The sequence below is a fragment of the Callionymus lyra genome, chromosome 18 (genome assembly GCF_982586985.1).
Source record: "Callionymus lyra chromosome 18, fCalLyr1.hap1.1, whole genome shotgun sequence".
In the NCBI taxonomy this organism is placed as follows: Eukaryota; Metazoa; Chordata; class Actinopteri; order Syngnathiformes; family Callionymidae; genus Callionymus; species Callionymus lyra.
In genome coordinates this window covers 11,118,834-11,131,300 of record NC_141835.1, presented here as the reverse complement: position 1 = coordinate 11,131,300, position 12,467 = coordinate 11,118,834, and the positions used below count along the sequence as shown (strand labels likewise).

The following is a 12,467-nucleotide window of genomic DNA, read 5'->3' as shown; positions in this document are numbered from 1 at the left end:
GCAGGTGTCATCGCGTCATGTTTTCGTACATCGTAAGGACTCGGTGTTCGGTGAGTGACCGTTTTTTTTGTCGTTTATTCGTTTCATTTCTTGGACGATTTATTCGTGACCTTCTCTTCGAACATTTAAGTTTTGATTCAAGTGTGTACTTGTCACTCGGCTAACACTGAAACTAGTTACACTTGTCAACGTTGACCACCTTGTTATCCTGTTGAGACCCTTGTGTCGCTACACGTGCAAATATACATTATATCTCACTATCGTGCATATAGTTTAATAAATCTATCAATTTGACTTTTTATTTTCGAAGATTATTCGTTTATTTTAATCCCACCTATGTAGCATGACGTTAGCATGTAGCTAAGCTAACGCCGCCATATTTCACCCAATTTGTCGCCCATGTGTCACTCACTACCAGAACCTAGTAGATAAAGGTTAGTTATTTAACATCGATTGTAATTGAATTTTTCATTATTACTCGAAAACCACCTTTTTAGGAGTAGTTTTTCATTTACCCCCGTTTTGTTTTTCAAATGGTGTCCAGCAGGGGGCAGTATATCGGGTGTGACGCTAAAGTTTAAACCCAATTTACTTAATTAAATCTTGTTTTTTAACATAGTAATGTTTTGGTGCTGTTTCTTATTGTTAAATAATGTTTGTTTTTTACTATAATATAAATAATAGTGTCGTTACTCTCAGTATGAAACGTGTTATGTCCATAAAGATCATTATTATTAATAATCCTTGAGAAGCTCGAAAAGAACATGTGAGGAAAGATCGTATTTGGTTATGAGTTTTTATGTGTCTATTACACATTAATACGTCATTTTGCTGCAGCAAACATGGATTAAAAATGTAAAATTACTTCATTTTCAATTTTACGTAGAGAAACCAAACAGGAACACAACAAGTTAGAACCGATCGAAGATCCAAGTAATTTTTTCATAAAATTAGAATAACTAGACATGAGGAAAATGTTGTATTTGTTGAGAAGAAATATCTACTTTCTGTTTTGTATTTACTTAATTATCCATTTACCATGAAACCTGAAAATTGAATTTTGTTTTTATCATATTTATTTTAGGTGCTGTTCCGGGTGCTGCTGCTCTCCCTCAGAAGATCCTGGAGGTGGATATAAATCTGGCCGTGGTAACAGTCGAGCAGATGACCCGCCGCGCCCGATTCCATTTCCTGCGTCAAACTCAAATGCTTGGTTTGAACTTCGGTCTGAAGAGCTAGTAGATGCTTTTCAGGTTCGTATCATCTTTCACTTCCATCCCTTTGAACTTTTGATCCACAAATGTGTCGATGAGTTTAATTTCCAACAGTGTCATCATGTCCTTGTCTTTCGAGAAATCCTCCTCAGGCAGGTTGATTGCTTTTTCATCCACTAATTTGTTACAAGATGGCGCCAGATTTCAATTTTAATTTCTTCACCATTTTTAAACATTTAGAATAAGTAGTTGATTGTTTAGAAGTAATGTTTGAAGTAGCTCCTCCACTAGCATTAGCTTTTTTTTTTTTTTTTTTTAATTTGTCCAAAATGTTTTCTGGAGAATATAGAGTTAAACTTTCAGAAGACACTACATTGGTTGAAGTTTAAAACAGACTATTTATTAGTTTATCATTTTATTCTTCCTGTTTTTGTAAAATATACTTTATAGAACTATTAGCTATTTAGGATTCAGTTCATCCGTCAAACTGAGTTTTATTTTGGCGGGACGTGACCCGTAAATGGCTCTTTACACAATAAAGGTTGTGGATGCCTGACGTGGACAACATCATCATTCAAAAACACTTTTTGATTAAAAATAATTTATTTACTATCAACATATGTACAGAAGTTAAAACGGCGGCTTTAGATGATAAGATTCTTCTTCTTTCTCTCCCTCTTGTGTTTCCTCCCCTGCACACAGAGAAAAAAACAAAAAGATTAACAAAACACAAAGAGATAAAAAGAGAGAAAATAAAGTTACTTACATAATTGTTACACGCCGACCACTCTGGGTGTTTCTCGGCGTGGATTCTTCTCTCATCGTTTGCCATCTGAAGATAGTAATCTTTGTCCTGCGACGATAATGTCCGCCACTGTAGAAAAAGGGAAGACAGGTCGTCAAACAAGAGCTTTTCGGACTTGTTCAAATCCGACTGTGTTCTAGACACTCACCATGTGCCCCAGGATGGTGTTAGTCTCGGCACTATCTTTAGGCCTCAATGTGTCTTTCACCATCCCTCTGTTCTCCCTCATGAACACCATGAAGGCGTTCGGTGGTCTCTTTACGTAGGGTTTTGGTTTTTTGCCACAACAGCATCTGGTGGAACATCAGGTCATCGACAACATTAGATCAGTTTTTTGAGTGAATTTTTGGAAAAGTAAAAAAGCGAGAGAACTTACTGAGAAGCGCAGGCCTGAGGCAGAGAAGGAGAGGGGTCGGAGGTCAGGGGGACGTTCTGGTTGTTGCTGGAATGAGATCGAAAAATTATATTTAGAATCAGAATTTAAAAAAATGTACAAAAAGGAGACAAAACTTGTGTGACACTTACAAAAAGGTTGTGTTTCCATGCATGATGGGATGAGCCGTCATGGGTGGAAGCTGCACCCAGAACCCCGGGGGGGCCCCACCGTCCATCCATCTCTCTGCTGTCGGGACCGGATGGTACTGCCCGACAGTATTCTCCAACAGTACCGGTCTGTAGGACGGCACCAATGTCGGGGCTCCACACTGGAGCGGGTCGAGGTCGCAAGTTGGCGAGTCTTCTCGTGGCTCCAGGGCCTCGACTTCATCCAGGAGTTTAAACATCTCCTCGAAGTCGATTTGAGGAGCAGAGACGGAAACGGACGGAAGATCCCCGAACATTTCCTGCAGCGTCGAGAGGACAGTGTCCAACTCCTCGCTCGGATCCGTCCAGGCCGGAGAGAAACCGCTCAGACTCGGAACACTAAAGTCAACCGTGGAAAGCATCTGTGTAATAATTTGAAAATGTCATTTATAATTCTTTAATAAATACTCTTTGAGTAGAAACGTGTCGTTACCTTCTTCAGACGTCTGGAGATACAAGGTATAAAATACTCTGTATTACCTGAGATGAAGACAGAAAAAGGAAATGAAAAATATTGCCAGTGGCTCATAAATTAAAGTTTAAGGTGCTAATTTGACAAGATTTATATTTAACACTTAATAAAACAAACAGTTGAGAGCAGCTAGAAATACAGTATATGTTGTCAGGTGCATTATTATGGGCTGTTTATGATCCAATCCACTGATAAACATCAAAACATAACGTGGAGTAACAAGAACAATGGATATATATTTGTTGTTACAGTTCATGTCATTTTGGAAATATATTAAGCTAATAATTCAATCACGTGACTTGTTTAATGTTGTTTTTTATTTTTATTTTAAAGTAATCAAATTGAATTAATTTTAACACACATACACTTACAGTCTCAGTATTTGTAGTTTATTTCAACCTTATACTGGGGAAATTGACCATTTATAGTAAATAAATACATACAGTGTTTCTATATTGTTAAATAAGTACAAATAAATTTCAGATAAAATATTTTTTAACCAAAATAGAAACATAAACCTTAACTGTTGAAACAACACTTTCTAGGCAACGTGTATTATTGGGATGTTACTAACATTGATCTGTGGTAAAGAATTGTGTAGAATTATTTTCTTACTTCTACAAATAAATACATTTATATTTATAATATCTCTTGCCGTTTTAATTAACATGTCAAAGTAATTAAGTTAAAGCCTGATTTAAACGAGTCATATACATTTAAAATCACATTAAAAGTAGTTTGTATTGACGTGTGTGTTGAGTGACGTTGGATCAGTTGTGGGATTGTTAGAAAAAATGTGCCTAAAACCGAGCTAAGATGGACTCAATTGAAAAAAGGTGTTACTTACCGAAGGTCCGATGCGAAATACGTTAATTCCAGGTGGAAATTACATTTTATATCGCTTCTGTAAAAACGCATCAAAGGCCTCGTGGACGTCATCAGTGACGCAGGTTAAGGTGTTCAGCCAATCAGAAGCGAGCTTTCGTCTACGTGCAGGTGTCCTCGCGTCATGTTTTCGTACATCGGTAACGACTCGATGTTCTGTGAGTGACCGTTTTTTTGTCGTTTATTCGTTTCATGTCTTGGACGATTTATTCGTGACCTTATCTTCGAACATTTAAGTTTTGATTCAAGTGTGTACTTGTCACTCGGCTAACACTGAAACTAGTTACACTTGTCAACGTTGACCACAGTGTTATCCTGTTGAGATCCTTGTGTCGCTACACGTGCAAATATACATTATATCTCACTATCGTGCATATAGTTTAATAAATCTATCAATTTGACTTTTTATTTTCGTATCTTATTCGTTTATTTTAATCCCACCTCTGTAGCATGACGTTAGCATGTAGCTAAGCTAACGCCGCCGTATTTCACCCAATTTTTCGCCCATGTGTCACTCACTACCAGAACCTAGTAGATAAAGGTTAGTTATTAAACATCGATTGTAATTGAATTTTTCATTATTACTCGAAAACCACCTTTTTAGGAGTAGTTTTTCATTTACCCCCGTTTTGTTTTTCAAATGGTGTCCAGCAGGGGGCAGTATATCGGGTGTGACGCTAAAGTTTAAACCCAATTTACTTAATTAAATCTTGTTTTTTATCATATAATGTTTTTGGTGCTGTTTCTTATTGTTAAATTATGTTTGTTTTTTACTATAATATAAATAATAGTGTCGTTACTCTCAGTATGAAACGTGTTATGTCCATAAAGATAATTATTAATAATAATCCTTGAGAAGCTCGAAAAGAACATGCGGGGAAAGATCGTATTTGGTAATAAGTGTTTATGTGTCTATTACACATTTTTACGTCATTTTGCTGCAGCAAACATCGATTAAAAATGTAAATATTACTTCATTTTCAATTTTATGTAGAGAAACCAAACAGGAACACAGCAAGTTGGAACCGATTGAAGATCCAAATGTTTTTTTCATAAAATAAGAATAAATAGACACGAGGAAAAAGTTGTATTTGTTGAGAAGAAATATCTACTTTCTGTTTTGTATTTACTTAATTATCCATTTACCATGAAACCTGAAAATTGAATCTTGTTTTAAATCATATTCCTTTTTTGATGCTGTTCCGGGTGCTGCTGCTCTCCCGCAGAAGATCCTGGAGGTGGATATAAATCTGGCCGTGGTAACAGTCGAGCAGATGACCCGCCGCGCCCGATTCCATTTCCTGCGTCAGTCTCAAAAGCTTGGTTTGAACTTCGGTCTGAACGGCGAGAAGATGCTCTTCAAGGTTCGTATCATCTTTCACTTCCATCCCTTTGAACTTTTGATCCACAAATGTGTCGATGACTTTCTTTTTTATTTTTTTTTTAGAATCCCTTATTAGTCCCGCGAGGGGAAATTCGGTAGTGCTTTTTTACAGCCATTCACACATACTGATGGGAGTAGGCTGCACATTTGCGCCAAGTCTACCATCAGGAGCAATCAGGGTAAAGTGTCTTTGCTCAGGGACACAACGACACAAGCTTGTCTGGAGCTGGGATTGAACCTGCAAGCTTTTGGACTGCAGGCAACCACTCTACCATCTGAGCTATGACGCCCCAACAGTGACATCATGTCCTTGTCTTTCGAGAAATCCTCCTCAGGCAGGTTGATTGCTTTTTCATCCACTAATTTGTTACAAGATGGCGCCAGATTTCAATTGTAATTTCTCCACCATTTTTAAAAATTTAGAATAAGTAGTTGATTGTTTAGAAGTAATGTTTGAAGTAGCTCCTCCACTAGCATTAGATTTTTATTATTTAGCTTTTTATTTGTCCAAAATGTTTTCTGGAGAATAAAGAGTTAAACTTTCAGAAGACACTACATTGGTTGAAGTTAAAAAGAGACTATTTATTAGTTTATCATTTTATTCTTCCTGTTTTTGTAAAATATACTTTATAGGACTATTAGCTGTTTAGGATTCAGTTTATCCGTCAAACTGAGTTTTATTTTGGCGGGACGTGACCCTTAAATGGCTCTTTACTCAATAAAGGTTGTGGATGCCTGACGTGGACAACATCATCATTCAAAAACACTTTTTGATTAAAAATAATTTATTTACTATCAACATATGTACAGAAGTTAAAACGGCGGCTTTAGATGATGAGATTCTTCTTCTTTCTCTCCCTCTTGTGTTTCCTCCCCTGCACACAGAGAAAAAAACAAAAAGATTAACAAAACACAAAGAGATAAAAAGAGAGAAAATAAAGTTACTTACATAATTGTTACACGCCGACCACTCTGGGTGTTTCTCGGCGTGGATTCTTCTCTCATCCTTTGCCATCTGAAGGTAGTAATCTTTTTCCTGCGATGACAACGTCCGCCACTGTAGAAACAGGGAAGACAGGTCGTCAAACAAGAGCTTTTCGGACTTGTTCAAATCCGGCTGTGTTTTAGACACTCACCATGTGCCCCAGGATGGTGTTAGTCTCGGCACTATCTTTAGGCCTCAATGTGTCTTTCACCATCCCTCTGTTCTCCCTCATGAACACCATGAAGGCGTTTGGTGGTCTCTTTACGTAGGGTTTTGGTTTTTTGCCACAACAGCATCTGGTGGAACATCAGGTCATCGACAAAATTAGATCAGTTTCATGAGCGAATTTTTGGAAAAGTAAAAAAGCGAGAGAACTTACTGAGAAGCGCAGGCCTGAGGCAGAGAAGGAGAGGGGTCGGAGGTCAGGGGGATGTTCTGGTTGTTGCTGGAATGAGATCGAAAAATTATATTTAGAATCAGAATAAAAAAAAATGTACAAAAAGGAGACAAAACTTGTGTGACACTTACAAAAAGGTTGTGTTTCCATGCATTAAGGGATGAGCCGTCATGGATGGAAGCTGCACCCAGAACCCCGGGGGGGCCCCACCGTCCATCCATCTCTCTGCTGTCGGGACCGGATGGTACTGCCCGACAGTATTCTCCAACAGTACCGGTCTGTAGGACGGCACCAATGTCGGGGCTCCACACTGGAGCGGGTCGAGGTCGCAAGTTGGCGAGTCTTCTCGTGGCTCCAGGGCCTCGACTTCATCCAGGAGTTTAAACATCTCCTCGAAGTCGATTTGAGGAGCAGAGACGGAAACGGACGGAAGATCCCCGAACATTTCCTGCAGCGTCGAGAGGACAGTGTCCAACTCCTCGCTCGGATCCGTCCAGGCCGGAGAGAAACCGCTCAGACTCGGAACACGAAAGTCAACCGTGGAAAGCATCTGTGTAATAATTTGAAAATGTCATTTATAATTCTTTAATAAATACTCTTTGAGTAGAAACGTGTCGTTACCTTCTTCAGGCGTCTGGAGATACAAGGTATAAAATACTCTGTATTACCTGAGATGAAGACAGAAAAAGGAAATAAAAAATATTGCCAGTGGCTCATAAATTAAAGTTTAAGGTGCTAATTTGACAAGATTTATATTTAACAGTTAATAAAACAAACAGTTGAGAGCAGCTAGAAATACAGTATATGTTGTCAGGTGCATTATTATGGGCTGTTTATGATCCAATCCACTGATAAACATCAAAACATAACGTGGAGTAACAAGAACAATGGATATATATTTGTTGTTACAGTTCATGTCATTTTGGAAATATATTAAGCTAATAATTCAATCACGTGACTTGTTTAATGTTGTTTTTTATTTTTATTTTAAAGTAATCAAATTGAATTAATTTTAACACACATACACTTACAGTCTCAGTATTTGTAGTTTATTTCAACCTTATACTGGGGAAATTGACCATTTATAGTAAATAAATACATACAGTGTTTCTATATTGATAAATAAGTACAAATAAATTTCAGATAAAATATTTTTTAACCAAAATAGAAACATAAACCTTAACTGTTGAAACAACACTTTCTAGGCAACGTGTATTATTGGGATGTTACTAACATTGATCTGTGGTAAAGAATTGTGTAGAATTATTTTCTTACTTCTACAAATAAATACATTTATATTTATAATATCTCTTGCCGTTTTAATTAACATGTCAAAGTAATTAAGTTAAAGCCTGATTTAAACGAGTCATATACATTTAAAATCACATTAAAAGTAGTTTGTATTGACGTGTGTGTTGAGTGACGTTGGATCAGTTGTGGGATTGTTAGCAAAAATGTGCCTAAAACCGAGCTAAGATGGACTCAATTGAAAAAAGGTGTTACTTACCGAAGGTCCGATGCGAAATACGTTAATTCCAGGTGGAAATTACATTTTATATCGCTTCTGTAAAAACGCATCAAAGGCCTCGTGGACGTCATCAGTGACGCAGGTTAAGGTGTTCAGCCAATCAGAAGCGAGCGTTCGTCCACGTGCAGGTGTCCTCGCGTCATGTTTTCGTACATCGGTAACGACTCGATGTTCTGTGAGTGACCGTTTTTTTGTCGTTTATTCGTTTCATGTCTTGGACGATTTATTCGTGACCTTATCTTCGAACATTTAAGTTTTGATTCAAGTGTGTACTTGTCACTCGGCTAACACTGAAACTAGTTACACTTGTCAACGTTGACCACAGTGTTATCCTGTTGAGATCCTTGTGTCGCTACACGTGCAAATATACATTATATCTCACTATCGTGCATATAGTTTAATAAATCTATCAATTTGACTTTTTATTTTCGTATCTTATTCGTTTATTTTAATCCCACCTCTGTAGCATGACGTTAGCATGTAGCTAAGCTAACGCCGCCGTATTTCACCCAATTTTTCGCCCATGTGTCACTCACTACCAGAACCTAGTAGATAAAGGTTAGTTATTAAACATCGATTGTAATTGAATTTTTCATTATTACTCGAAAACCACCTTTTTAGGAGTAGTTTTTCATTTACCCCCGTTTTGTTTTTCAAATGGTGTCCAGCAGGGGGCAGTATATCGGGTGTGACGCTAAAGTTTAAACCCAATTTACTTAATTAAATCTTGTTTTTTATCATATAATGTTTTTGGTGCTGTTTCTTATTGTTAAATTATGTTTGTTTTTTACTATAATATAAATAATAGTGTCGTTACTCTCAGTATGAAACGTGTTATGTCCATAAAGATAATTATTAATAATAATCCTTGAGAAGCTCGAAAAGAACATGTGAGGAAAGATCGTATTTGGTAATAAGTGTTTATGTGTCTATTACACATTTTTACGTCATTTTGCTGCAGCAAACATCGATTAAAAATGTAAATATTACTTCATTTTCAATTTTATGTAGAGAAACCAAACAGGAACACAGCAAGTTGGAACCGATTGAAGATCCAAATGTTTTTTTCATAAAATAAGAATAAATAGACACGAGGAAAAAGTTGTATTTGTTGAGAAGAAATATCTACTTTCTGTTTTGTATTTACTTAATTATCCATTTACCATGAAACCTGAAAATTGAATCTTGTTTTAAATCATATTCCTTTTTTGATGCTGTTCCGGGTGCTGCTGCTCTCCCGCAGAAGATCCTGGAGGTGGATATAAATCTGGCCGTGGTAACAGTCGAGCAGATGACCCGCCGCGCCCGATTCCATTTCCTGCGTCAGTCTCAAAAGCTTGGTTTGAACTTCGGTCTGAACGGCGAGAAGATGCTCTTCAAGGTTCGTATCATCTTTCACTTCCATCCCTTTGAACTTTTGATCCACAAATGTGTCGATGACTTTCTTTTTTATTTTTTTTTTAGAATCCCTTATTAGTCCCGCGAGGGGAAATTCGGTAGTGCTTTTTTACAGCCATTCACACATACTGATGGGAGTAGGCTGCACATTTGCGCCAAGTCTACCATCAGGAGCAATCAGGGTAAAGTGTCTTTGCTCAGGGACACAACGACACAAGCTTGTCTGGAGCTGGGATTGAACCTGCAAGCTTTTGGACTGCAGGCAACCACTCTACCATCTGAGCTATGACGCCCCAACAGTGTCATCATGTCCTTGTCTTTCGAGAAATCCTCCTCAGGCAGGTTGATTGCTTTTTCATCCACTAATTTGTTACAAGATGGCGCCAGATTTCAATTGTAATTTCTCCACCATTTTTAAAAATTTAGAATAAGTAGTTGATTGTTTAGAAGTAATGTTTGAAGTAGCTCCTCCACTAGCATTAGCTTTTTATTATTTAGTTTTTTAATACGTCCAAAATGTTTTCTGGAGAATAAAGAGTTAAACTTTCAGAAGAAGCTACATGTTTAAAACAGACTATTTATTAGTTTTTTTTATTATTCTTCCTGTTTTTGTAAAATATACTTTATAGGACTATTAGCTGTTTAGGATTCAGTTTATCCGTCAAACTGAGTTTTATTTTGGCGGGAAACGACCCGTAAATGGCTCTTTACTCAATAAAGGTTGTCGATTCCTGACGTGGACAACATCATCATTCAAAAACACTTTTTGATTAAAAATAATTTATTTACTATCAACATATGTACAGAAGTTAAAACGGCGGCTTTAGATGATAAGATTCTTCTTCTTTCTCTCCCTCTTGTGTTTCCTCCCCTGCACACAGAGAAACATAAAATTAACAAAATACAAAGAGATAAAAAGAGAGAAAATAAAGTTATTTACATAATTGTTACACGCCGACCACTCCGGGTGTTTCTCGGCGTGGATTCTTCTCTCATCGTTTGCCATCTGAAGATAGTAATTCTTGTCCTGCGACGACAACGTCCGCCACTGTAGAAACAGGGAAGACAGGTCGTCAAACAAGAGCTTTTCGGACTTGTTCAAATCCGGCTGTGTTCTAGACACTCACCATGTGCCCCAGGATGGTGTTAGTCTCGGCACTATCTTTAGGCCTCAATGTGTCTTTCACCATCCCTCTGTTCTCCCTCATGAACACCATGAAGGCGTTCGGTGGTCTCTTTACGTAGGGTTTTGGTTTTTTGCCACAACAGCATCTGGTGGAACATCAGGTCATCGACAACATTAGATCAGTTTTATGAGTGAATTTTTGGAAAATTAAAAAAGCGAGAGAACTTACTGAGAAGCGCAGGCCTGAGGCAGAGAAGGAGAGGGGTCGGAGGTCAGGGGGACGTTCTGGTTGTTGCTGGAATGAGATTGAAAAATTATATTTAGAATCAGAATTAAAAAATGTACAAAAAGGAGACAACTTGTGTGACACTTACAAAAAGGTTGTGTTTCCATGCATGAAGGGATGAGCCTTCATGGGTGGAAGCTGCACCCAGAACCCCGGGGGGGCCCCACCGTCCATCCATCTCTCTGCTGTCGGGACCGGATGGTACTGCCCGACAGTATTCTCCAACAGTACCGGTCTGTAGGACGGCACCAATGTCGGGGCTCCACACTGGAGCGGGTCGAGGTCGACAAGTACAGAGGCTGAGTCTTCTCGTGGCTCCAGGGCCTCGACTTCATCCAGGAGTTTAAACATCTCCTCGAAGTCGATTTGAGGAGCAGAGACGGAAACGGACGGAAGATCCCCGAACATTTCCTGCAGCGTCGAGAGGACAGTGTCCAACTCCTCGCTCGGATCCGTCCAGGCCGGAGAGATACCGCTCAGACTTGGAACACGAAAGTCAACTGTGGAAAGCATCTGTGTAATAATTTGAAAATGTCATTTATAATTCTTTAATAAATACTCTTTGAGTAGAAACGTGTCGTTACCTTCTTCAGACGTCTGGAGATACAAGGTATAAAATACTCTGTATTACCTGAGATGAAGAAAGAAAAAGGAAATTAAAAATATTGCCAGTGGCTCATAAATTAAAGTGTAAGGGGCTAATTTGACAAGATTTATATTTAACACTTAATAAAACAAACAGTTGAGAGCAGCTAGAAATGCAGTATATGTTTCAGGTGCATTATTATGGGCTGTTTATGATCCAATCCACTGATAAACATCAAAACATTACATGGAGTAACAGGAACAATGGATATATATTCATTAGAACAGTTCATGTCATTTTGGAAATATATTAAGCTAATAATTCAATCACATGACTTGTTTAATGTTGTTTTTATTTTAATTTTAAAGTAATCAATTTTAATTAATTTTAACAAACATACACTTACAGTCTCAGTATTTGTAGTTTATTTCAACCTAATACTGGGGAAATTGACCATTTATAGTAAATAAACAGAAACAGTTGATCTATTTTGATAAATAAATACAAATGAGTTTCAGATAAAATATTTTTTAACCAAATTTAAAACATAAACCTTAACTGTTGAAACAACACTTTCCAGGCAACGTGTATTATTGGGACGTTACTAACCTTGATCTGTGGTAATACATTTTCTGTGTAGAATTATTTTCTTACTTGTACAAATAAATACATTTATATTTATAACATATCTTGCTGTTTTAATTAACATGTCAAAGTAATTAAGTTAAAGCCTGATTTAAACGAGTCATATACATTTAAAATCACATTAAAAGTAGTTTGTATTGACGTGTGTGTTGAGTGACGTTGGATCAGTTGTGG

At 37.5% G+C, this 12,467-nt stretch overlaps 3 protein-coding genes across 3 annotated transcripts; all 3 read right to left on the bottom strand.

The window, feature by feature from the left end:
• Positions 1 to 1,086: 1,086 nt before the first annotated feature.
• Positions 1,087 to 2,963, bottom strand: LOC148060458 (uncharacterized). Its single transcript, XM_087780410.1, has 3 exons — positions 2,545 to 2,963; positions 2,396 to 2,461; positions 1,087 to 2,312 (listed from the first exon to the last, which is right to left on the bottom strand). Exons 1-3 carry the CDS (start codon positions 2,961 to 2,963, stop codon positions 2,156 to 2,158), a joined length of 642 nt encoding a protein of 213 aa, XP_087636536.1. The 3' UTR covers positions 1,087 to 2,155.
• A 3,206-nt stretch (positions 2,964 to 6,169) lies between these two features.
• On the bottom strand, positions 6,170 to 7,376 carry LOC148060457 (uncharacterized). Its single transcript, XM_087780409.1, has 6 exons — positions 7,346 to 7,376; positions 6,856 to 7,274; positions 6,707 to 6,772; positions 6,479 to 6,623; positions 6,292 to 6,399; positions 6,170 to 6,202 (listed from the first exon to the last, which is right to left on the bottom strand). The coding sequence occupies exons 2-6, from the start codon at positions 7,272 to 7,274 to the stop codon at positions 6,170 to 6,172; spliced, it is 771 nt and encodes a 256-aa protein (XP_087636535.1). The 5' UTR covers positions 7,346 to 7,376.
• Positions 7,377 to 9,481: 2,105 nt separating this feature from the next.
• On the bottom strand, positions 9,482 to 11,575 carry LOC148060456 (uncharacterized). The gene is made up of 5 exons (XM_087780405.1): positions 11,151 to 11,575; positions 11,006 to 11,071; positions 10,778 to 10,922; positions 10,591 to 10,698; positions 9,482 to 10,521 (listed from the first exon to the last, which is right to left on the bottom strand). Exons 1-5 carry the CDS (start codon positions 11,573 to 11,575, stop codon positions 10,474 to 10,476), a joined length of 792 nt encoding a protein of 263 aa, XP_087636531.1. The 3' UTR covers positions 9,482 to 10,473.
• Positions 11,576 to 12,467: the final 892 nt, after the last annotated feature.